General features: G+C 41.5%; 1 protein-coding gene across 1 annotated transcript; it reads left to right on the plus strand.

Moving 5' to 3' along the window:
- The first annotated feature begins 2,105 nt into the window (after nt 1–2,105).
- Nucleotides 2,106–26,395, plus strand: LOC147427262 (homeobox protein knotted-1-like 7). The gene is made up of 7 exons (XM_086498868.1): nt 2,106–3,308; nt 4,442–4,722; nt 17,891–18,011; nt 18,480–18,679; nt 18,860–18,991; nt 25,818–25,950; nt 26,076–26,395. Exons 1-7 carry the CDS (start codon nt 2,933–2,935, stop codon nt 26,207–26,209), a joined length of 1,377 nt encoding a protein of 458 aa, XP_086354994.1. The 5' UTR covers nt 2,106–2,932; the 3' UTR covers nt 26,210–26,395.

Genomic DNA, 26,395 nt, shown 5'->3' on the forward strand with positions numbered 1-26,395 from the left:
CGGCTTCAGACAGGCAGTTGTGGCCTCGCAAACAAGGTTTTTGAAGGCAAACTTGATGAGGCACTAGCGTTTCTCGTCCTCGACAGCCTGATGGGTGGAATGTGAGAGAGAGTGAAAGAGAAGGAGGCCCACCTCAAATTTCACCAAAGTGGTCAAATTAAGCTACGAAGGGGTCCAATCACATGAAAACTTGCTTAAAGAGGGAGGGGCTCCCATATAAGCCCCATTTTTGCTCATTTTTATGGGCTTTTTGCCTTGTTTTGAAACAGGAGAGTACAAGAGAGCCAAGGATGAGTTTTGGAGGCTGTTTTTTTGTATAAGCTCACAATTGGTGGCGCTTGGGTGTTTGTTCAAGCCTTGACTAAGCAATTGAAGGCCATTGTCCCCTTGTTTCGGGTGCCGCTTTTCCCTTCCCTCCTCTTTTCGCTTGCTCTTTGCGTGTGTCGATGCTGGTGGAAACGTGTGTCTGCGGCCCATTTTGTGGTGCAAATAAATTGAAAATCCGAGTGGTGGTGTGTGTAGGGTGCGTTGAAGCGAGCATTGGTGGTGCGTGAGTTACATAGCGTTCTTGCTAGCGTGCGATCCAAGATAGGAGTACCTGTGTTAGAAGAAAAACAACATTATGAAAGCTCAAAGGCAACATGTGCAGGCGTGCAATAAGTGAGGTGCATACATATATTCTATGAAATACAAAAACAAATTCATGAATTGTAACATTGCCAACTAGAACAAGCGTAGTACCTGAATAAAATGCAATTGAGTTAAGGTCTATTAGGTTGACTCTAAAAGAAGTACACAAGAGCTAGGGTTAAAGTAAGTACTAGATTAACCAACGTTAATTAAAAAGTGTCGACTAAAGAGTAGTTAACCCTAAGAATGCTCGTCGAGGTCTAAAGATTAGTGATCTTGTCACTTATACAACTTAAATGTGATCAACATAAAATACAAGGAAGTTTGTGCTATTTGTTTTTTCTTTTCTTTTTTTTTTCTTTTTTCTTTTTTTTTTTCTTTTTTGTTGTTGTCATAGTTGATACAAGTAGCTGGAGGACTCGAGGTCTCAAATACCATCAGTTGAGAGACTCGAAGTCTCAAATACCAGCTTAACACATGGACTTCCACAACACAAGTCACACTTAATCATAGCTTGAACCTTTTAAGGCATGTCTACATGTTATCCCCTTTGGCTATCTGGACTACACCCTATGTGAGAAAAGATAAACACCTCTCACTCACTCTGTCTCTCCCTCCCTCCCTCCCCCCCTCCCCTCCCCACACACACACACACACACACACACACACAAACCCCTCTCTCTCTGTCTCTCACACACACACACACACACACACACACACACAAACCCCTCTCACTCTCTCTCTCACACACACACAATATATAAAAAGAGGAAATTGGAGTAACATTTCTATCACTCAAGTGTGATGGATTGGTTCTCCCAATTCCCTCTTCAATAGTAGGTCTTGAGTTCAACACTTTTTTTGAAATTGTTCTACTACGTCAAAGTCTCTCTCTCTCTCTCTCTCTCTCTCTCTCTGTGTGTGTGTGTGTGTGTGTGTCTCAAGTGATCATGCGACTCTGCAAGCTAGGCAAGTTATTTACGGTTGAGGCTTTGAGAAGTAAAGCCGAATGTAGATTTAGATACGAAGAGAGAATATTAAGAGCACTGTAGTCTAGCAAGAGCAAGAGCCATAGTGCCAGTACTCTTTCAAAAGGAAAAAAGTCAAGAGAGGGAGACAGGTAACGACTTGCAACACACGCTGGAGCACTCACCAAGGGTGACGCAACGTACTGCCATCAGTTGAGAGCGCGCGCATGGCAGGCCGGCGAGAAGGCACATCGAATTTGCACTCATTTTGGGCATTCTGCTTCTGCCGTCTCTATCTCTCTCTCTCTCTCTCTCTCTCTCTCTCTCTCTCTCACACACACACACACACACACACACACACACACACACACACACAGAGGCTGTTACACGTCTTGGGCGACTGCCTTGACCCGGGTATTGGACAACTAACCGCCCCCTAATGGGAATCATGCTCTCTTAAAATCTATCCAATGTCTTTGTTTGAATCTTGAGGTGGGAAAAAAGCTAAAAGCTATCCTTCAGTACATACACGACAGGCTAGTCAAATGTGGCACCACCATATTATTGTAGAGTCAAGCCAATGCATCATGATTCATTCTACAAGTTGCACATGCTTGAGCCTTCATTACTCTTGCTCGTAACTTTACATACACTTAGTTACTATGCTTGCAAAGGACAAATGCATGCTAGCTACTCATTCAAACTTGGTATTTCTTACAAAAACAACAAAAATTCCAATCTCTAAATAAGGTTCTCATATTTGTTGAAAGACCCTTCCATCTTAGTTTAATTAAGAATCTAGTGCTTACAAAATGAATCCCTTAAATGATCATTGCAAGAGCAAGTAGCGCTAGCCACCAATGGGGATGTCTAACGCCTACTAGTGACCCGACGTTAGAGTCCAGGTGGCGCGTGCATAGGGTCTGGGCTCGATTCTTAGTTGTGCTACTCAGCTTAGCTCACATGGGCAAAAAAAAAGTATCATGAAGTATATATATTTTGCAGGCAAATTTTATGGGAAAAGTTACATAAAGGCATTGTATATGGCTCATTGTCTCGTGAAGGAGGGTAAAGCTAGGTTGTGATTGTAGCCAACTTCCATTTATAAGCCTCACGAAGCCATGATCATGATTGGAAGGTAAGGAGTCCACACTAGAGATCTTTAAGAGGGAAGTGCGAGGTCTTGTAAGATTTACATGACGGGTTGGTGTTCACTTATGGGGAGCAAAGGATTCAATCTCGATCTCCACCTTCAGCCACCGTAGCCTGTGTATATATACGGGAGCGAGTGACCTGCAGCTTGATTGAGAGAGAGAGAGAGAGAGAGAGAGAGGATGGATGCAAACGACGACGTAGCTAACGAGCACGTCATAAACGCTCATGCGAATGTTGTTTCCGGCGAATCAGCAGCGCCCAGGTCAGAGGAGCACGCCCTCGTGGAGATCACGCCAGCGCGAGGGCTCATGATGACGAGCATCAGCGGCAACGCCGCAGCTGCAGCAGATGACATGGTGAGTACGTCGACGTGGGCGCCCAATCCAAGCACGACAGCTCGGCTGAAATGGTGTGGCTGTTTGGCCTCGTCACCGTGTTCTCACTTCGCAAATTACTACAACAGCAGCAGCAGTACTCAGCCTCAATATTGTCAGTACAGCTACAGCAGCTGGCTACCCAATTCGGGCATGCACCACCCCACGTCTAATTATACTGGTATGCGTCTAACTCACTCACTCCACGATACACCCTTCTTAACTAAGTTTGTGTTGTCAAGCAAACATGGTATGACCTTAATCTCTGCACTCTATATATTGGACTTTGGTAGAAAAATGTTCAAGCATCTACTAACATAATATGGCGGAGGCCGTGACCCTTTACACATGTCACGTTCTGCGAGATGAAGGCTATAAGCCAAAAGTGGGGGAGCGAAAAAGAGAGAGAGCTCAGAGGGGGAGCGAAGGAGAGAGAGAGCTGCATCATACAATAAATGGAGAATCGAAGGCTAGACATCCTCTTCTCCCATTAGCAACACATGCATACAATGCATTGCCCAAGGAAGCAAGTTGTGCTAGTAGTTATGAAGCACCGAAGGACCCAATCTATGTAACCACTCATATCAATCTCACATCAATACAATCCGTTTTCCTAACTTGGAAATTAAGATTCATCTTATGCTCTTGCACCGCTAAAGAAGCCTACTTGACCTATTTCTCTGGCCACACATCCTTGTCATTCCTATTTCTCATCGAGAGTGACATAATCAAGCGAATTGGGTGTCTATGCTAAGCACACTTTCTTAAACTTTAGCTAATACTAATTAACATTCTATAAAGCACCACCATCCTGCAAGAGTCCACTCCTATTCTATGACCCACTATCATACCATGCATACAAACCAACTCAAAAGGAGTCAATGGAGGTACCTAATAACCAGTTGTGAGGTGCATCAACCTAGTATGCCTCTTTAACCATATTTGAGTAATGAAAAGAAGCAACCAAGGGAATCATTTGAACCATGTATGCATATCATGCTCCTAGATATGTACACTTCAAAATAATTTTGAAAGAGTAGCTATTGATACGATCTTTGTGTGCGTGAATGTTTGTGTATACACACTTAAAATGCCTTTAGGCCTATTCAACGTCTTGCATGCAAATTAATCGTCGAGAAATTTTAGGGTTTCTAGGTTTCACAAGCACCTTGCTGAATCACCATATAATGCCCTGAGCTACCATACTAAAACTACGTAGAGTAAGCATACCTTTTAAGCTTCATCTTATGTGAGTATGGTAATACATGATCAATATGACGAACACAAGTTTTGTGACAAAGTTTTATGTCATAGGAGTAAGGTTACATCCCATTCAACAATACCTAAACTCACAACATGACCTCAAAAAACTCTCAAAATTGAAAGCTCAAATTGTGGCACATCCAATGTATGATCAACTATTATCAGCACATGTGGCATGCTTACGAGTGGCGACACCGGTTGATCATTTACAAACTATTGAAGCCCAATTAAGTACCAATGTCCATCTTGTAGCGGCAAGGTACAAATCCTTTCTTGGAAGCGATGAGCTTATACAATGTCCAGAGGATAAAGAGAAGCTCGATCGGTTCATGGTATATCTTTTACATCTTCTATATGCATTACATGTGTGTGCATGCATGCTCAGTTGTATGCACACATGCTAAAAAAATAAGTCAGCATAACAAATTATTTGATAGACTGATTTTCTATGTGTGCACTTACACAAGAAGCATCCATTCGCATGTGCAATCAAACAAGCAATTTGAGTTTTGTGACTTGAACAAGTGATAAGATCACAAGGCCTGCCTAGTGTGGAAGAAGTTAAAACTATCTCAAGTCCCATCTAATACGTTATAAAGTTTAATATATAAAATCAATTGCTTGAGGGCAATTGTTTTTTTTTTTGAGTTAATATAAACTCCCTCAACCCACAATTGTGAGTATGGAAAAAAAAAAATTGTGTTTCAACAAAAGAAACATCCTAACAAAGGAAATATCACGTGGAGGAAATCAAATCCTATGTTTTTTGCAAAGATTCTCAATAACTTATCCAAGAACGTGCTCCATGTGGGGCAGATAAGAGAGAGGATATACATGCTATCTACACACACACACACACACACACACACACACACACACACACACACACACACACACACACACACACACACACACACGAGTGCATTGTCACTAAGTGTGTGAATGAGCGACTTGTACCTCATGTAAAGTGCTAGAGAAACTTAAACTCTTGCAAGCACACATGCACACAACAAGAGACTACATGCCAAGATGGAGGCTTTGCTTCCTAGTCATTCCTACCCAAAAATGATAAGGTAAGTTTACAAATGATGTATCTAATGGGAGCCTCCTACACATTCCCAATATTCCTTGTTGGAATAAAATATTCTGTTAGGACAAGGATCCTATAGCTATGAGACGATGAGTGCAACCAAGAGTCTATAGTGTAGGCAAAGAGCCTAGTTTGGCTACGAACCTATGGGACTAGGGGCTAGAGAGCTTCCTCTTCCAGGAGATGCAAACTAGTAAAGGGGTCCTATATATAAGGACATCTTAGGGGGTTCACTCAAAAAAATGTACAATAGCATGAGAGTTCAATAGAAGGGGTTGATTTCTCTTATGAACTTACAGAAAATATACATACATAAGGGTATTTTAAATTGAAAAAGTAAAATTTTGGTATATAAGGGGTCGATTTATTAAGAAAAGTGGTACATAAGTGGTCTCTAAATACATCAAAAAAAGTAGAATAAGGGGTTCTATAAATACCTCTTGAACACACATGCTATACAAGATCTCTATATAGTGACCTCCATGAGAGGGACATGAGCCAGCTATAGCTTGGATGGTTATGTGGAGCTTCATGTGTGACTTTTAATTTCAAGATAAGGGCCCCATAGCTAAGAGCCTATGGATTGAGGCTAAGAGTCTACAACCTATCAACTTAGAGGCTAGTCCAGCTTCTAATTCTAGGAGATGTTGATGGTAAAGGGATCTTATTTATAGAGCTATACTAGGGATGTTTGGGTGGATAAGTTTAAGTTGTGTTTTCACGAGAGTAAAGTCAAGAAAAGCATCACCCGGCTAGGAGCATATGGTTTATAGCCTTTAATCTAGGAATCGAATCCAAATATGAGCAAGCTATAAACTTATGGGAATAGAGGCTAGCAAGCTATGCACTTATAGGAAAAGAGGCTAGAATGCTATGAACTTATCATGGGAATAAAGGCTAGCAAGCTATGAACTTATGGGAGTAGAGGCTAGAAAGCTATGAACTTATGAGAATAGAGGCTAGCAAGCTATGCACTTACAGGAATAGAGGCTAGAAAGCTATGAACTTATGGGAATAGAGGCTAGAAAGCTTCTAATTCTAGGAGATGCATACTAGTAAAGGGATCCTATATATAGGGGCATGGTTTGGCTATGTAAGGGACGGTTGGGTGGAGCTTTGTGTGTGCCTTTCCACCAAATGTAAAGTACACATCGCGCTTGGAGATGCAAGTTCCCTTACACATTCCTCATGCAACAAGTCTTAATCTTTAGAATATTTTGACTATGACCTATAATATTTTAACTACAACCTTAGAGACCCCCATTAGGATTGTGCAAACATTTGAGAATTCTTGCGATAGCTGGCATCAGGTCTCTGTGCTCAAGTGCAAGTGAGTAAAAAACTTGTTGGTAAGCAGTTCCACTGTAAGGAGGACCCTTCAAATAGTTAGGAATCCCCCATTAATTTGGGAAACTTCTTTGATGTACTTCAGGCCAAGAATCCAAAGGGCCTATTTACCTTGGAGTTGTCCTCTTCTTGGCTGATTGTTGTGGAGGTGGGCATCAATGCAAGCAAGAATAGTCCTCAAGGTGCTATGGAGGAGGACAACAATTTAAGAGAGTTAACAATGAATGGTTCTCCAAACGTGGAGGAGTTTGTCTCACTCTCCCCATAATGAACGACCTGCAATATATTCAATCCTAGAATGTGAAGGGCGTAAAGTCGGCCAAAAAGTACACACTTTTCTAGGAGGAGGTTAGAAAAACAGCCACAAATTGTTGGGTAATTCAGGAGCACCATCTTGATGCATCCAGTTGTAGGAAGCAGGAAATAGGGAATAAGTTGGTATATTACGGCGACGATGGCCCTCTTCGGTTTAGTGGGGTGCTCTTCATTATTGATAGGGAGTTGGAGCCACGGCCCACAAGTGGTACTCAACTAGGCCTCAGGGAGAGTCTTGGTGGTAAGAGTTAAGGGGGCAAGCAAACGTATTACCATTATTATCATTTATGCTCCTTGCGATACCAAGGGGAGAGCCAAAATCTAGGTGCATCTGAGGAATCAACATCTGGAAGGAGGCTGGTGCATCATGGGCGATTTCAATATGGTGGAGTCTTGAAAGAACAAGACGGGCTCGGCTAGCCTACTGGTAGGTTATGAAAACTTTCTGCAAAATCGGCGTTGCTTGACTTGTGGACTGCTTGTCCATGGAGCAGCTCTCTTGGCGTAGCATACACGAGCCTCCACTACGCCAACATGGATTCTCGTCTGGATAGGTGCTACGTCTCCCATCAAGCGGATTGGCTTCCCCTTCTGTGATGTTGTGTGTCAATACTTCCAAGAGTTTGTCAGATTACTTCCCCCTTAAGCTTCACATAGCCATGGCGAGTAATGATGCTTGCTTCCTAGAGGGGAAGAAGAAGAAACGAGTCTCCCAAGATCATATCTTTAAGGACCAATTCCTCAATGGCCACCAAACGATCTATTTGAGATAGAGGAAGGTCTTACTATGCAACTACCAAGGGGTATGACTCTTCTCCTTGATTGTCTCAATTGTTCTCTGCGAGCTCTTAGAGCCTCAAAAACGATCTCTTTAGAAATAAAGAGAGACTCAAAGTGGATTCTAGAAAATTCTAGATTATGCCCTTGATGGCATTAGAATTAAATAAGAAGAGAGGGATATTCTCTTTTGGCATTTTCCAGCAAAGAGATTTGAACATTTCCTTAGGGTAACCATAGGTGGGGCCATCCATCTTGCCCACCCACCATTATGTAGAGAAAAGTCTACCTCTAAGTCTACCTCTAGTTTGTGTGATTTTAGCTTGAGTGTCTTCATCCTGAAGGGAAACCTCAAGAGCTATAAGCTCATCATAGATTGTATCTCTCCTTGTTTTCTTTATCTTGACAAAACCTTTCCAAACTTAGACCAAGTAGTTCTAGATGTCTTGAATAGCCATGGACCAAGCCTTAGCTAGGCTTTGATGCACATCATGCAATTTGTTCTAGACAAGCTCTGAGTGATCTTGAACCTCCAGGACCTTGAGCATGAGAGGGATTGGTGTGAAAAAAAAATTCATAATTTAAGATGCTTTTTCATCAATATTGGTCCACAAAATGTAATGATCCAATAGCTACTGACTTCGAGTCTAGCCTTGAGTTCGTTGAAGTTGGATGCGAGGCAAAGAAAAATGTAGTATCTATATTGTATTGCTTTCTTTGCAAGACAGTCCTTGCTGTAATTTTCCCTAGTAAACTCTGCTTCTTGTCCAATGTCCCATACTTGGAGTAAAGACTTGAGCTTATTACATTTAATTTTTTGTGACCCTACAATAGTGGTGCCTTTGTTTAAGTACATATCCTCAATAGTTTTGACCGTGTTGAAGTCCCCCTACCACTATCTAATATTCTCGTAAAAATTGAAGCTCTTTCCACATCTTAGTAAGATCATTTACTAGACCACTAGAATATTCTGATATGCGAGGGTAATTGTGAAGGGTTTACAATTTTGTTTCACTCTAGTTGATCCCTTGGGCATGGTCAATGATCAAATGATCAAGGAACCTATTGTAGTGCCCCATTTCCCTAAAAATGTGAGGAGTAGGTTTGTGCGTGACCCTTGGAGACTTCACTCAATCTAGACTCTATCTCAAGACCTATACATTTGATCTCTTGCAATGCAATGCAATGATATCAACCTTATTAAGCTTGAGCTAGATGGCTATTTTCTTGCCTTGATGGGATCTATGAGCTATTGGAAATAGGGTTGCAAGGAGACACACACAGCTTGGAGAAGAAAAAGGAAGCTCAAGGCACACAACAGTAGAGAGTGTATTACTTAGTGTGCAATGGAAATATAAGATAGCCCTAGAGTGATTGGCGTATATACAAGTCATGGGGGAAAAAACCTCCTAGTGAGGGGAAAAATGCCTCGACAGTCCTAAGTGTGCTCACACACATCACTACCACATGTATATGGTAATAAATCCCCCATGGGAGTCATGTGGTGAACGAGAGCTAGAACATAGAATATAGGGAAGTGTCATACCCTAAGGACATGATCAATCCACAAAGGGGAGTAAGCCCAAGGCTTTGCAGAAAGATTTGAGCTTCTCACAAGACAATGCCTTTGTGAAAAGATCTGCAAGGTTGTCTTGTGTTGGCATATAAGACAAACTGATCTCTCTTGATGAGAGCCTCTCCCTGACATAGTGGTAATGCACCTCAATGTGATTTGTGCCAGCATGAAAACCTGGGTTCCTTGTCACTGCGAATGCGCTTTGACTGTCAATGTAGATAGTGTTGGCATTGTCCTATCCAACACCCAAATCAGCTATAAGGCGTCTGAGCCATACACACTCAACCATAGCTATGAAGACTGCCATGTACTCAATCGCACACTAGAATTAATGGCCACAGTAGGTGGATTCTTGTTCAACCATGATATGCATGAACTGATGAGCATGAAACAAAAACCACTTGTGGACAGTCGTGTGTCAACACAACCAGCCCAATCTGAGTCTTGCTGAATCTTGTAAATCTGGCGACAATGATCCCCCCTTGGGATAAAAAAAGCCAAGGTGTAAAGTGCCATTCAAGTAGCAAAAAATCCTCTTGCTAGCCTGCCAATGCTTAGACCTTGGGTTATGTATGAATCTACTGACCTGTGAGACTATAAACAAAACATTTGGCCTCATGTTACATACATAAATAAGGCAACCAACATCAGTTTAGTAAAGAATGACATGGGCAGGATCACCAACATAATGAAGACTCAATTTCAAACCTGTTTCCATGGGAGTGGCAATAGGTTTGCAATCCTCAAGTCCAAACTTACATAGCATTATCTCTATGTAACTTGTTTGACACAAGGCAATACCACCATCGCACTGCTTAAACTGTATACCCAAGTAATGATGCAACAACCCCAAAACTTTCATCTTGAAAGTAGCATTCAAATCAGTCTTAAATTCAACAATATGTCTCTCATTTGGTCCAATAATCAACATAACATCCACATAGAGAACGACAATGAGAAGTAAATTACCCTCACGCTTTACAACAACATTGTGCTTTCTATTGGACTATGACAAAAACCTCATTTGACCAAATGAATATCGGCTTTCTCATACCAAGCACGAGGAGAGTGCTTCAACCCATACAAAGCTTTCTTACATTTGCCCACTTTATTCTCTTGTCCTTTCTTGACAAAACTGCGATACTACGTTACATAAATTTCCTCACATATTTCACCATTCAAGAAAGCAGTAACAATGTCTGACTGATGTACATCCCAACCAAAATGAGATGCCAATGCACATAGAAAATGCATAGTAGTCATAGGACAAAGTGGGAGTAAAATTTTCTTCATAATCTATGCCTTGATGCTGTGCATAACCCTTTGCAACAAGTCGAGCCTTACAGCGATCAATCTCACCATCCGGCTTGCGTTTGAGCTTGAAAACCCACTTTGTACCAATGGCCTTTTTGCCAAGAGGCAAATCACATAAAGCCGATGTGTCATTTTCTATAAGTGCATCATATTCTGATTCATGGTACCCATCTAATTTTTTGAATTGTGTGCTTCATCAAAAGATAGAGGTTTCTCAACATCACATAAGCTAGACACAACCAAAGCATAACAATGTATGCATAAGATGCATGTCGAGAACTTGAAGGATTACGACTAGACAAAGGTGCATCATGCAAAGTATGCACCAACCATTTTGATGTACCTCTAGCCTACTCATTCTCACTCCTTTTCTCATCAAGTACATCATGTACTTTTGCATCAGTAATAGGTTGATCGGTAACATTTTTAGAAACACCTATAGGATGTACATTTGCCTCATTGGAATTTACATTCGAACTTCCACCACTTAAAAGAGGCAACAAAGTGTCATAAATGGATTGTGAGCTTATATTATTGTCTCTAGTACATGACAGTAAGGGCTGAACAGAATCTTCCACAAACACAACATACGATGAGACCAAGATACGCTTTGTTTGCAGATGATACATTATTGTCTCTTGTACATGACAGCAAGGGCTGAAAAGAATCTTAAACACAACATCCCGTGAGATACGCTTTGTTTACGGATGATACAACCTGTAACCTTTTCTTTCAACACTATAATCAACAAAAATGCATTTGACAACCTTATCGTCCAATTTTCTACGCTACGTTTGTGGCATCAAAGCATAATCCAAACAACCAAAAAATGCACATGTACCCAATAGAGGCTCTCTATCATGCCATTCTTCATAAGGAGTCATAGATTGAAAATCTTTTATAGGATACCTGTTAAGGACGTAAGTGGTACACATGATGGCATCAAGCCAAAATGAATGCGGCAAAGCTTGACTTTTGACCATACATTGTTCCATTTTCGTAAGTGACTGTTTCTTCTCTCAGCAACACCACTTTTCTGAGGCGTATATAGAAATGTACATTGGTGTTTTATCCCACAACTAGCCAAAAATGCATTCATGAAGCATATACTCCCCCCCTTGATCTAAAAGAAGGGTGCCCATAGTACATTTTGAGACATTTTCAGCCATAGCAAAAAATTGTTTGAAGCACATAAACACTTTGGACTTCACTTTAAGCGGATACACCCATGGATGCCTGGAGTAATCATCAATGAAAGTCACAAAGTAAAGGTAACTGCCCAAGGATGTATTTTGCATAGTCTCACAAACATCACTATGCACAAGCTACAACCTGCATGTGGCCCTAATTGAACCATCCTCTGGAAATTTTAAACACTGCATCTTACCAAAAATACAACCTTCACAAACATGTTTGGCTCGTGCCTCAAGAGGTGGCAAAGAAGCAACCATATCAAATTTCAGCAAACGCAACAAACTGGCAAAATTCAAACACCCAAAATGATGCCAAGGTTTTGTATTTGAAACAACCTTTGAATCCACAACAACATCTACAAAACTCTACCCACACTTGCCATACAAAGTGAGCTTATACAGCCCAAGGCATAAAATGCCAGATGCAACAATTTCATCACCAAAACTGAGATCATGTGTTGTACATCTGTCATCAACAAATTTGACTACAAGACCAAGTCTAGAAAGTGTAGATATAGAAAAAAGATTCTTCTTGATCCCAGGTACATACAATGCATCAACAAGTGTGAAAGAAATGCCCTTTGCAAAAGTAAGCACAACCTTTTCAACTCCGTTAACCGGATAAGACTCATTGTTGGCACAAGTGACTAAATTCCCATGAGGGACATCCTTGAGAGAGGTATACGTAAACAAGTCACGATGAGAGGTAATGTGCTTTGTAGCACCAATGTCAAGGTACCACACATGAGCATCTGCAGAAATCAACATACATGCATGATTGACATTCTACAACAAGCCCATTCTGCATCTACATCAACATCACAATCTCCTTTCATATAAGACTCAAAAATAGTTGCACTTGTAATGAAACCAACCTCTTTCTTTATAGCCTCTTTTGCCTTCAATTTTGGACAGTGCTTGATCAAGTGATCAATAGATTTACAATAATGGCAATGCATCTTCTTTTTTCCCTTTTCACTAGAATTTCTAGACAAAGTGTTACCAGTAGAAGCATTAGGAACATGTGCCTTTCCACTCGTCGAGAAGAACAATAAGAGTTGCTACATTACTGTTACCACTTTTTCTTTGAGCAACAATAAGGGCATGTTTAATTGCACACTGTTTAGAACTATTTTTTTTGGAAAGTGACTCTTGAAACAACAATGTGCATAATGCATCAAACTTGACAGCTTTTGGACTTCTGTGGGTCATAGTGTCTCCAAGTACTAGGAAATGTCTGGTAAGAATCTGGCAAAGCATCAAGAACAGTACTCTACACAATTGAGCTGTCAAAAATGAATTTGCCTGTAGAAATAAGTTGCTCATTGATATCCTTAACACCAGCAAGGAAAGTGTTCATCTCATCTTCGTCATGCATAATCTTTGACTCTAGCTCTTTACGCAGCAATGCAAATTTACCCTCATTTGCAACTTGCATAAAGACCAACCAAAGCCTGTTTTTCAAATTTTGCTAAGCAAATATGAGGAGTAATAGTGCGCGTCATAGACAACGAAATCAAAGAATGAGCCAGTGAATATTTTACATCCCAAACGAGCTTGCTTAGCCGTAGGTAAAACAACTCTGGTAGCAGCAATCCTACCACAAAAACCTGCAATATCCTCATCATTGCCTACATCATCAGAACCAAGACATACATCAATGCCCTGCACAATATTCCAAACGCCCTTTGACACAAGGACATGTTGCATCATATAAGCCCACATAGGGTAATTGTTCCCATCCAATCTATCCTCAGCACAACAAACATCTTGAACACATATGTGTTGTTGTCAGCCATGGCCAATGCTGCACCTGATGTCAAAACTTCTCGAAAAGAGGAGAAACGAAGTGGGCACAATACATGCTATATAACGGAAACTGTAGAAGAATGTAATGGATCTATTATGCAAAAAACAACATTGATAAAGATGCACAAAATGACAAAACAGCTTGCACAATATTACCTCTAATGAAAATGGAGGTTGAAATGAGCCTAAATGAAAATTCCGAGCAGACCAAGCTCTAAGAGTGCTCGCAAAGTATTTCTCTACCTATTGACGCTCGCCAAATCCAAAAAATCGGAGAAAGTGAGCAAGTTTGTGCTGGAGCTACTGGTGACTAAAGCCCGGGAGGATGCAACCTGCTTTGATACCAATTGTTGAAAATATGGTTGCAGGGAAATGCACACAGCTTGGAGAAGATGAAGAAAGCTTAAGGTACACAACAGAGAGTGTATTACTTAGTGTGCAATGGAAAGATAAGATAGACCTAGAGTGATGGGCGTATATACAATGCACAGAGGGAAAAACCTCCTAGTGAGGGAAAAATGCCCCGACGGTCGTAAGTGTATTCACACACATCACTACCACATGTATATGGCAACATGAGCCCCTTGATATTCTAGGATGAAATATTCACCTAATCTTACTGTCTTTGAGCACTTCCATGGGGTTTGGTAGGGAATCAGAGGCACTAATGCTCTCTGGTGGAGGATCCAAGGGTACATTCTCCTTTTTGAGGTCCACAAACACCTCCTATCCATTTTGCTAATTTTCTCCTCCACTTTAGAGATATTCCCTTCTATCTTGGAGGTAGGTTTCACTCCTCCATGGGCCTAGGTTCAATCTTGGGGGGGTCACTTAATAATTGTGTGACTATCGCGTTGAGTGCAGCAGAAGAGGTTATTAAAAAGAAAAAAATCTCACATTTTCACATACATAAGAGTATCATAAAATGGAATTGCAAAAAAATTTACAGATTGAATATGAAGAAGGTATATTTGATTTGTCAAAAATTCATAGATAAAGAGTGTTAAAAATAGTCATTGAATGCACATGATATATACAAGGGTAAAAGCATGTTAACGTGACACTTTTCTTGTGCTAGTTAGCATATGAAAAAAACTTGGGTGCACGGTAAAATTTTCACAAATATAATCAAAATTTGTCGAAGTTTGTACAGTTGGATTCCCTGTTTCAAGAGCTTTCTATTCATATATCATAGATCTTAGAGATCTAGCTCGTGTTATTGTAATAGTTAGAATATGTCAAAATTGTGCTAACTAGCACTGTCCGGGACAGCAAAAAGCATGACACATTAACATGCTTTCACCCACAATTTATACATACTGACCCTCCCAAGGGTTCAATGGACTCCCCTGCTTCAACTTCATTCAAATCCTCCCAATTAAGAGAGTGTCCAATACCATCAAACAATTGTGGGCTTTTCTTCTTAGGGTCCGATTTATTGGAGGGGAAGGTGTTATGCATAGCGGGGATGGGCTTCAAAAGTCTTTCCATCCGAAGAAGAAGAGGAGGGAAAGGGGGGGGGGGGGGGGGGGGGGGGGGGGGGGGGAGAATTTTCTAGGTGGCTCTTTTATAGAACATTTGTTGACAAAATGAACAAAACGCCACATAGAAAACATGCTTGTTGCAAGCATTAATGCTCTAGTCACTGCTCAAGCCTTCACTCTATTCCTCTGATGTACTTGGACAAATCCATCTCACTAACATTTGGTGATGCAAGGAAGGATTGTAGTCTTGTTTACATCGAGCACTTGGGACTTTGCCTAAGGTAGAGGCTATCAATAGAGATCAAATTCTCGCTTGCATCCCCTTAGGGATTCTCTTGCCCACCATGGTGGTGAAGGCCTTGTGATTTTAGGTGGAAAGTTGTATGTAGCTTGTTGGCCCACCCGTGCAACAAGACTTAGTGTACCAATGGGTCAAAGGTACGGATAAAAGCTAAAATAACGGGAAGAGGGGAAGGTTTGGGGATGATGAATGAACTATGGGTAGGGGATTATTAGCATCCCAAGCATTGAATAAGATAGAATGATGAAAGGAAAACCTTGTGGGAAGGAACCTCGAAAGGGATATCCCTTCCTTTGACAATATCTAAAAGGGAAGGCTATGTCATTGCAAGACTTAGGAACTCTAGGGTTTCACTCAAACACTCTGATACCTTGGATTCAAGCTACCTTGATATCAACAAGTTGTTGAAAAGACGCTTATGTAATGGTCACGCTAAATTGAAAGGATTGTAGTACAATTTAAGTGCCAAAGTCGACAATTTGAAAGCATAAAGTTAGGGAGAGAATGGATGAGAGAGAGAGAGAGAGACATTTCTCTGAACCAACCAAATCGACAATGAATTAGATGATTATACAATTAGGGTAGAGTTGCACTTATATACTAACTTGGGGGTCCTTAAGTACCCCAATTAGTAAATTGCTCAACCTAGTACCATGCCAAATAATAAAGTAAATGCCTAAAGGACAAGATAGATAATGGTATCATGTTGGATATTCACTTGCAATGCATACGCTTTAACACCCTCTCTGCAACTCATAATGGACAGGAATTTCAAGTTGATGTAGAAGCTACTATGGACACCCTAGAAACGCCTGACTACTAGCACATCAAGGATACACGTCAAATTTGCAACCACTAAATTGTCACAAAAGAAAGACATCTTGAGCATCGATTGCCTCCTAGAAAGTTGAAACATAGAGCACATGAGTTGCTGTTGAGTTGTGAACAGATCACGTCCAAGATTTCAAAGATAATGAACTTTGGAACATACTTTGTCCATAATCTGGTCAATAACAATGCATTGCGTACACATCCATAGTGGTTTTTATATTTCATGTTCATTCCTTGCCAGTTGCAATGTGCTTTTGAACTCTAATAGACGGGTTCAAACATCGATGGGTTGAAATTTGACACACGGGTCCAAACCAAGTATTGGGAGCTCCAATTAACCCTCTCTACCGCTTGCGTGCCTCTCTTTGGCTAAAGAATGTTCTCCAATGGGCTAAAGACCTAGAACATAGGCCACTATGGCCGTTGCCACAAGAGCTCATTGATCTCCTGGGTGGAAACATTGCCATTGATGCCTTTTTCAATCTTGCCTATACCTCTGTTACTTTGGGAAGCTTGAATCTTGTCTTGGCAGACTGAAACAACTTCCTCCCCAACAAGAAAAGAGCTAAGATAATCAAAATTTGGCGTTCCATTTGTGATTTACAACTGTAATGTCCTAGCCACCATCTCATACTCTTCACGCAAATTAAGTACCAAGGTAGCTAGCTGAGTAAGTTAGCCAATGCACTTTCCATAGCCAAGTTGATCCAGGCTGTCGTGGGGCTACACCTTCATGGGAAGGTCTGCAACAGTAGAAAAGACTGCCCAAAGAGGAGGATGCTCATCATAGCATTTCAAAATGCTTATATAAAGCTGTCCCAAAATAGGCCAAAAAGGAGGGCGTTTCAGAAAGCTCCTCCTACAATTCTTTGGCTGATCCGATGGCATTTCAAAATGCCCTTGAAATCATGATCGTTCCTTTGTTGGTTGATGCATGTATTTCAAAATGTACAATAAACATGTAATAGATAGTGGTGAAAAGTGGAGCTAATATTTAAGATTTTTATACTATCTCACTCAAAATTTAGTTGGGATTTTTACTTTTTCTCTTGCTCTCAATTGGCATTTTTTAATTTCAAAGCGGCACAATTGTGAGTTGAGGTAGATTTTTCCTTTTTCTCTTGCTCTCAATTGGCATTTTTTAATTTCAAAAGCGGAACAATTGTGAGTTGAGGTAGACTTGAACCAAACACGTACTATAGGCTAATGCTCCTCTCATGCGTGCTTTTTCACTTAAAGAAACACTTTCCTTACATGTGAAATGTTTTAAGGTTTTTGTTAAGCAGTTCATTCTGTAATCCTTTGACCCTCAAGGCTTGGTCTGAGCTCGAGGATTGGTGTATATTTCTGATGTTCTTAATACTATCCACTCACAATTGTGAGTTTTGCAACAAAAAAAAAAGCAGTTCATTTTGTGATGGAATAGCAAAGAACTCTTAAGATCTTTGGAATGATACTTTCAGGCAAACTATATAGTGTTCCTTCATTCGTTCAAAGAGCAGCTACATGAGCACGTTCGAGTACAGGCGATGGACGCCGTCATGTCATGTTGGGAGATTGAAAAGGCATTTGTGAGTCTAACAGGTATGTGAACTTTTTGTAGGTTTTGTTTTAATTAAAGGAGCAACTTTTAACTCTAATATCAAACTCACAGATATGAGAAAGAAAAGGATGCAATGCAGATATAAAAGTATCCAAATAGAAGGAGCATATTGCACTGGTTAATACAAAGGGTGTGAGTTGTTGTGATACAGATAGTAGCTATGCTTATAATCATATTTCTTGTCTTTGTTGGATATTCCACATTAAGAGATTGTATGGTCTGGCAATGTATGTGATCTATGTTGTATTTGTTTTTGTGGGTTTTTTCGGCTTCCTTGTAAAAAGCCGGGTATGGACGGTTGGACTTGTGGTTGTGATGCCTTGGCTCGTTTCGGAGTAGGGCAGCTGGATGTAAATTTTTTGGTTTGTTTTTAATATATTGCACTCACATTAAGTGAGTTCTGCAAAAAAAAGAAAGATACACTAATATATCTTTCTTTCCTTGGGTAGGTGTTTCACCAGGAGAAGGGAGCGGTACAACCATGTCTGATGATGAGGATGACAGAGTAAACACATTTGTGGATAATATCAATAGCCTTGACTTTTTAGAGGGGATGGATAGCCTTGGCCTCGGTCCCCTTCTTCCTACCGAGTCAGAGCGGTCCCTTATGGAAAGAGTTCGACTAGAGCTGAAATCCGAGTTGAAGCAGGCAAAAGTTTTCTTTTTCTCTTTGTCTTGTATATGTATGTATTTATCCATGAATGTGTGTGTGTGTGTGTGAATAGGTGTGCACACACACAAGCTTTTTGAAGGGCATATGCTACTAGAGCTTTTTCACACCTAAGAAGCTTTCTATTGCTTTTAAACCTATGTTCTTTGTACAATGCAGGGCTACAAGAATAGAATAGCAGATGTTCGAGAGGAAATCTTGAGAAAGCGACGAGCGGGAAAGCTCCCATCGGAAACCACTGCTATACTCAAAAAGTGGTGGAATGCACACTCCAAATGGCCCTACCCCACGGTACCTCTTCTTCTCTCACTTTGCATAAAATCATCGTGTAAGTAATGAAGTAGTAAGGGCAGCTTGATAGCTGTATAAACTATACATATAAATATGTGAAGTTTTAGGGTGGGAGAGCCTCAACACCCACGAACCCTAGCCTAGGTGGTGGGATTAGTTTAAACTTGTCTTTTTCTTTTTTCATTTCAGAATTCACAATATGTGAGTGGTATTGTATATTCATATCACCAAAAAAAACTACATTACTGACCATGCTCAACCGAGCCATGGTTGCAACCGTCAAAGTCCAGGGGAGGGGGGTAGACCCTCCCAGTCACTCATCTACACGCCATTCTGAGCCGGAACCGGAATATTTGTGTCCACCGTTAGATGCTCGCCATGTCAGTACATGGAAAGCTGGAACCAGCCAGCCAATCATTGGTTTCGTAATTTTAGCGCCTCAACAACTGAGCGCAATTCAGCCTGTGTATCGCCTGCCCTCCGTGTTGTCTGCGCAGCAGTTGGCCCCCCTTCACCTTGGCCTTTTGACTGCCGGGAATGGTTCGCTGCTGACCATTCCCTATTGTAAAGGCTCCCCCGGGGAGCCGGGAGCCAAATGGGGTCGCCTTTAAAATAGGGAATGGTCAACAGCGGACCATTTTACAATAGGGAATGGTCAGCAGCAGCGGACCATTCCCTACACCATAACCAGCACTACTCAACCAAAAAAGATCATGCCATACGTCATCGAAACCATCCAGGGGGTTTTACACAGAACCCCCAAACCCAAACAACAAAGCCAAAGCATAACAATACAAGAACCGTACCGAGGGTTTTACACGGATCTCTCAAACCCATATAGAGGTAGACATAACCAGACATAATGCCTAGATAAACCTTGGATGCTACCACGCCATAGGGCTCTACCCCACTGCCCGCAGGAGTGTCCGAAGGCAGCCGATCAACCCATCCTCAACACAACATGAAAAACCAGCATAACATCAAGCCAAAGAACCAACAAGAAGATTACCGATCCAAAGAACCAACGTGAGCCACAAATCGAGCACAAATGGAGTATGCCACCACAAACATTCCGGCCAAGATGCAGGGTGCCAGAAATTGCCAGCCAACCACCAACACCAACAAGGAGCCAGAGTCCGTTCTTCGCCCTCTGTACGCAAGCGACCATATCCGCACAACAATACCAGCGCAGGCAGTTGCCAAACCTGAGTGGCAAAAATATGTCACGCCCGACCTTTTTCTGGGAACCAAAGTGTTCGGGGCAGCCGAGGGCTCGAACCCCCCTACACTCGGGCCTCACAACCCCCACCATACCCCCTGCCATGCACTAGGAAAGCAGAAGAAGAAGCTTCGCCTTACGAAGCCAGAAGCCAGAAGCCAGTTTAAACTTGTCTTAAACAAAGTAGATATCAAGAGAAAAACGACCTTCATAAGTTGGAGAAGCATGGTGTGTGCAATGAGAGCGACCTTGGAGGATGTATCAAGGATGTATCAACTAGTAGGTAGTAGGTCATGCCAAGCGCTTTCAAGGGACTCATTAACTGGAATCTAAGGTAGATTCCGTCTGAGAATTGAGGCAAAGGGGAAAGCATAGGAAAAGGGGAGGGTGGAGGTCACCTTGGAAAGGCAGGTGGCACGTGGAGGGAGGAGAGAGGAAGAGAGATGACATGTGCGGCAAAGAGAGAGAGAGAGAGAGAGAGAGAGAGAGAGATATTTTTTTGTTTCCGACAGAGCGCCTTTCACGAGAGAGAGAGAGAGAGATATATTTTTTTTTGTTTCCGACAGAGCGCCTTTCACGAGAGAGAGAGAGAGAGAGAGAGAGAGAGAGATTCATTTGTTTTGCTGTGTGTTTCAGGAGCCAGTTGTAGCTTCGCAACTTCACAAACTCTCTCCTTTTCGCATGTTTAGTCCGGCCACAGGCTCCAGCCCTAGATTGCATGAGTAGCTTGAAGCATTGCAATTGCGAGCAAACAGGATGGAAAGAACTGGTCTTGTGCTGCAGCTCTGTGGGCGCCAAAGAGACGGACGCTCTCTCTCTCTCTCTCTCTCTCTCTCTCATCCTGTTGCAAAGCTACGGAGGGCAGAGAGAGATGGTGTAGCGTGAAATCCGAGAGAGACGGAGACATCCCATTTGCAGAGATGACGTTGTGATGGCCAACGCATAGAGAGAGAGTGTTGGCCTCTCTGATAGAGAATGTGGACAAAGAGGCGAGAGAGAGAGAGAGAGAGAGTCTGAGTGCAGGGGCGAATGGGTTAAGTGAGGTAGGGCTACGCAGAGAGCAGGGCGAGGAGTGCGCAGAGCCAGCCATCGCTAAGAGGCAAGCTCTAAAGAGCGGATGATAATGACAAGCAGTGTTCTTTTGCCTTAGAATTCACAGATTCCTTCCGAATCTAAGTGACTAATTAATGGGTTTTGAAAGTTGAACGAGTTGAACTATTTAGATGACTCTAGATGACTCAACATACTGGGTCGAAGTGGTACCCATTAATTAATTAAACATCAAGATGTTGTTCGACACTAACAGCAAAACCAACAGATCGTTTGCTCCGCGGTTCCCACGCAGACAGGCATTCACGTCGTAGGTCTTTCAGTGCTTGCTCGCTAGACATCCTTGCGTGCAAACTTCTGTGCAACTCTTCCTCGGGTCCATGCCACCTCCCTCTCCTGTCGAATGATCGCCATATCAGCATAATCTCCACTATTACCACCTCTTGAAGCACCTCGGCTTCTTGCCTCCCGTTGGCTGAGGGCAGATAGGCAGTGCCGCCCTGGCTTGATCCTTCTTCCTCTCTCTCGGTGTCACCAGGTCTGCTTCTTGCCTCATGCACACAACCTGTGCGTCCCGCTCAGCTCCAAGGCTGTCGGCTCATGGCCTTGCAATCACTGAGAGAGAGAGAGAGAGAGAGAGAGAGAGAGAGAGAGAGAGAGAGAGAGAGAGAGAGAGAGAGAGAGAGAGAGAGAGAGAGAGAGAGAGATATTGGCCTTCCTCCGCCTCTGTCTCGGCATCCATCTGCAGTGCGCCGGCAAAAAAAATCAATCCCCCTACCGCCTCAGTGCCTCCCTCTCTGTCTCGGAAGACATCTCTGCACTCCTCTCTCTTCTCCTCTCTCCTCCACGTGCAGCATTCCCTTTTTTTTGCTTGGTAGGCACGACAGCATCCCCTGAGATTCCGATTAATGCAACCTGCTTACAAAATCGGGGGGACATACTAGTTGCTTGCAAAAGTCCAATTCAGGGCTAGACAAATACATTTTTCCTAATCGAAGAAAATAAAGGCAAACTAGAAATTATCCCGGTTTTTAGGTCAAAATTTGAAGCTTTTGCCGGTAATTACACTAAACCTCGTGAAAATTTTCCGATTTTCTTAAAGGCGAGCTCAAAATCTAACTGGGATTTTAGGATTTCAGCCGATTAAAATACACTTTTTTTTCTAACATTGGTCCAATTCACTCACCAGAGTAGGCGTCGCCAATTTTGAGCCCATTTGTTTTAATGAGAATCTTGGGAGATGCTTTGGTTTTGAATGGAAGAGGAAAGGAAAGAGAAGGATAGATTTACGGACACGTGTAAAGGTGAGAGAGAGAGACAAAGAGAGCCTTTTTTTGGACACTCTGCTAGGTTGCACGACAGACGACGAAGCTGGGGGAGCTCGCTGGGGCTATTTCTCTCTCTGTATCGCACGGGCCTGGAAAGAGAAGGCTGACGAGGGGGGCAAGTTTGGCATGCATTGGTGCAGCATGCGCCATCATCGTCATGCTAGAGTGGAGGTCCCGTTGCATTGTAGAGAGAGAGAGAGAGAGAGAGAGAGAGAGAGAGGGCCTCTGATCGCGAACACAGAGAAAGAGAGAGGCAATCTTGCCATCTCCATCTAATGTTGAAGGCGCAAGCTATGCGAGTGAGAAGAAAGCAGGGGTGCAGGGAGAGGAGTAGTCAGAGGCAGCCATGGCTAAGCGGCATCTGCAGAATGGATAACAATGGCACGAAGCCTTTTTTTAAAAAACCTTCAAATTAGCCGATCGGATCAGATTCGAAAGCAATCTCATTGACATTTTTGGGAAGCTGTTTCGTGCAGAAAAAGCAAGTGCAGGCGATTTCGACCTCAGATGTGCAGAGCTAGAGGAGATCCTATTCAGAAGCAGGCCCAGAGGGGGCAAGGGTTTGTAGGAAGATAGAGGAGAGATACAAGAGAGAGGAGAGAGAGAGAGAGGGGGTCTTTTTCTTGGCCAAGGCGGGGGGATCTGGCAAGATTGTGCTTAATTAGCATGTAGACCGAGAAGGAAGGTGGCCAAAACGATTTTTTTCATTTCTTTTTAGAGGAATAAAAGGAGATGCTTAAGTTTATCTAGTTTGAAAAAGGGAAAGCTGAAGGTAAAGTTTTTCTATCTCTCTTTTAACTTTCCAGCTTACCTCTTCTAAGATGTTTAGATGGTCTAAAAATTACCAAAATACCCCTCTAATTTCAAAAAATTCCCAAAATAACCTTGTATCTAATTTGGTTGAATTCTTCAAGGTTTTCTAATCTTTATTCCTTTTTCACAATCGAGATCTGTTTTTGAGTGCTTAGCACGGAGTACCTTGCAAAAAAAAGGCGATTATGTCTGGAAATAATGAAGCGATTTATCTCCAAAGCCCACGTAACCAACCAGTCTTTTATTGATAAACAATCAGTCTTCTTATGAAAAGTTACAAACTTGTTTATATTTAAAAAAACTTAATCTCATTTTGTGGTGTCTTAGCTAAATTGGCTTGGTTTAAAAGGCAAAAGGGAAAGAGGCCACTTGGAGGAGAGAGAGAGAGAGAGAGAGAGAGAGAGAGAGAAAACGAGAGAGGGAGATTTTTATGTGTTTAGAGCCAACACCCCTAAAATTTCAACACCCCTAAAATTTTTTGGGGTGTTTAGAGCCAACACCCCTAAAATTTCAAGAGTTTCTTATCTTTATTTCTTTTTGACAATTGAAGTAATTCGTCTCCAAAGCCTGCATGACCAACTCTTCTTATGAAAAGCTAGAATATTTCCTATGCTTGAAAATTTAATCTTGCGACCGGGATATCTTGGGAATTGCGGAAAATTTGCACGGCATTTTGGAAATTTATGATAGAATATTGGGGGAGCTTTGAGAATTTTTGAAATTCGAGGCAAATAAAATGAACATATGTCACGGATGATTCTTGGCCCGGCCACAGATGGCGACAGATGGCAACGTTGGGAAGAAAAAGAAAGAGAGAGAGAGAGAGAGAGAGAGAGAGAGAGAGAGAGAGAGAGATCGATGCCATCTCTCAACACGAAGGAGGAACGAGAGCAGAACTTTTTTGGTCGCCTTTGAAGGCGCGCCTTTGAATAGAAAGCTAGCTATGAAGATGATACATTCAATAGTCTCATGGTGTCATACCACGTGAAAATCACAGTTATCCTTAGATAGTGCCCCAAGTAAGGCCAATATCAATACCAAGGTCAAGATCAATTTGTTTTAAGGGTGTTGAGAGTAGGATTTTGATTGTGTTCTCTAGTTAGAGATGCCTATTGTTGATTTAATGATTTCCAAGAATGTAAAGTGCATGGGAAGATGGGACTATTGCCACATAACTTGAAGGAGACTCATTACAAATAATGCCTCCTTGGCACTAGGTTATCGCACTAGGTTGATAGAGGCGGCAGAGGCTACCATAAGGGAGGTCATTACTAAGGGATGTTGTATATTTGATTTGTCCATTGAGATTTACATGTCTTTTTGTAACTTCATCGATGGACAATCTCTTTGAGTATAATTAAAATTAGCGAAAACTGCCAAAATACCCCTCAAATTTGTGGAAATTCCTAGAATAACCTGTAAATTTCAAAATTTCCACAATCCTGTGCTACTTTCTACAAGCAATTGCTCCAATTTCCCCAAAGATGATAAAAACACATATTTCCAGAGTTGATAATCACCCCCATCAGACCCCCATACACAAATTATGATAGCGTTTTCATGTGTTAATATCGAGCTATTTTATCTCGTGAGTCCATAATACCATCAAGAATCCACGTTCGGACATGCTCAATCTGTAGAATAGAGCTTTGTACATAACATTATCAATCATAATTGTTTTTGCCATGTTTGCTACTATTATCGCAAGGGTCAATTAGGAAATTTGGTAAATTTTAAGGGCATATTGGAAAATTTTCGTCCAAAAGTTGAGAGTTTTCAAATTATAGGGGTAACGAGATGCGGTTCCAATAAGCACAAGAAGTTTTGGACAGATTCTCACAATAATTCCCACATCATGAGCTTTTGTGAGGGAGGCATGGCATACCTAGCTAGGTATGGGGTGCCTCCCGAGCATAAGCTCATGATGTTATGCATTGTATGAAAAACACTGAAAAAGGCTCCCTTTTCCTACATGAGAAAATTTCTAAATCTTCTTGTGTAGATGTCTTGGATTATTATTGGAAAGTGTTGCATAGGGTAATTTCAATTTGCATCTGACAACATGATTAAGCAAACAATAAATAGATCAAATTATGTTCACATGGAATGATATCGAGCCCCCATCAAGCTTGACACATCCTAGTGATGGATACCCATAACCAAAAAAGAAAACCGTGCACATTTCATCGTCTTTTCAAGGTCCTCTGCTCGAATGTGAGTCCAGTATGTGTGTGTGTGTGTGTGTGTGTGTGTGTGTGTGTGTGTGTGTGTGTGTGTGTGTGTGTGTGTGTGTGTGTCCTTTTCAGTGTTTTATGGTCTGCAATATGTGGTTACCACTGGTTTAGTGCTAGTCATATGATAAGCCTACTTTTTCTACATGAATTGACGAGTTTTTTTCATGATGAAAATCTTACAGGAGGACGAGAAGGCCCGATTGGTGCAAGAGACGGGCCTAGAACTGAAACAAATTAACAATTGGTTTATCAATCAAAGAAAGCGTAATTGGCACAGTCATGCTTCCACCACATCAACTAATCTCCCTACTAAGAGTAATCACTTCCTTAATTTGTTGTTCATTCTTAATTAACCTTATCATATTTGACCTATGATGCAACTTTCTTGCTATTTTTGAAATGAACCTATATAACATTGGTCTTTTATGCTTCAATGCAAGATGAGGCATCCACATCGGGCGGACAATCCTCGAGTAATATCTCATTAAGTTTAAACTGTGAAGGAGACAAGATACAAAACCATTCTCAAGATGCTAGCCAACCAGCAATGAGCAGCTTTGGAGAAACTTTATGACATCATGTACAGATAATTTTCGACATATAATTTTTGGAGAAACTTTATGATATATAATTTTTTTGTAAAGCTATTATTTGTAATCACCTATATAATGAGGCGGCGGTCGGGCTTGTCATATTGACATTGAAGCAAAATTTGTAGGTTTTCATGTAGGTTTTAAATTAATTATCTATTTCTTGAGAA

This window comes from Adiantum capillus-veneris, chromosome 24 (assembly GCF_014529385.1).
Source record: "Adiantum capillus-veneris isolate H3 chromosome 24, ASM1452938v2, whole genome shotgun sequence".
NCBI lineage: Eukaryota > Viridiplantae > Streptophyta > Polypodiopsida > Polypodiales > Pteridaceae > Adiantum > Adiantum capillus-veneris.

What these genes read in the sequence shown, in the direction of transcription:
- LOC147427262 (XM_086498868.1), top strand. Translation starts at nt 2,933, where the DNA reads ATGGATGCAAACGACGACGTAGCTAACGAGCACGTCATAAACGCTCAT. An exon ending in GGCATTTGTGAGTCTAACAG is followed by an intron (nt 18,012 to 18,479) that starts GTATGTGAACTT and finishes TTCCTTGGGTAG; the next exon opens with GTGTTTCACCAGGAGAAGGG. An exon ending in AACTAATCTCCCTACTAAGA is followed by an intron (nt 25,951 to 26,075) that starts GTAATCACTTCC and finishes CTTCAATGCAAG; the next exon opens with ATGAGGCATCCACATCGGGC.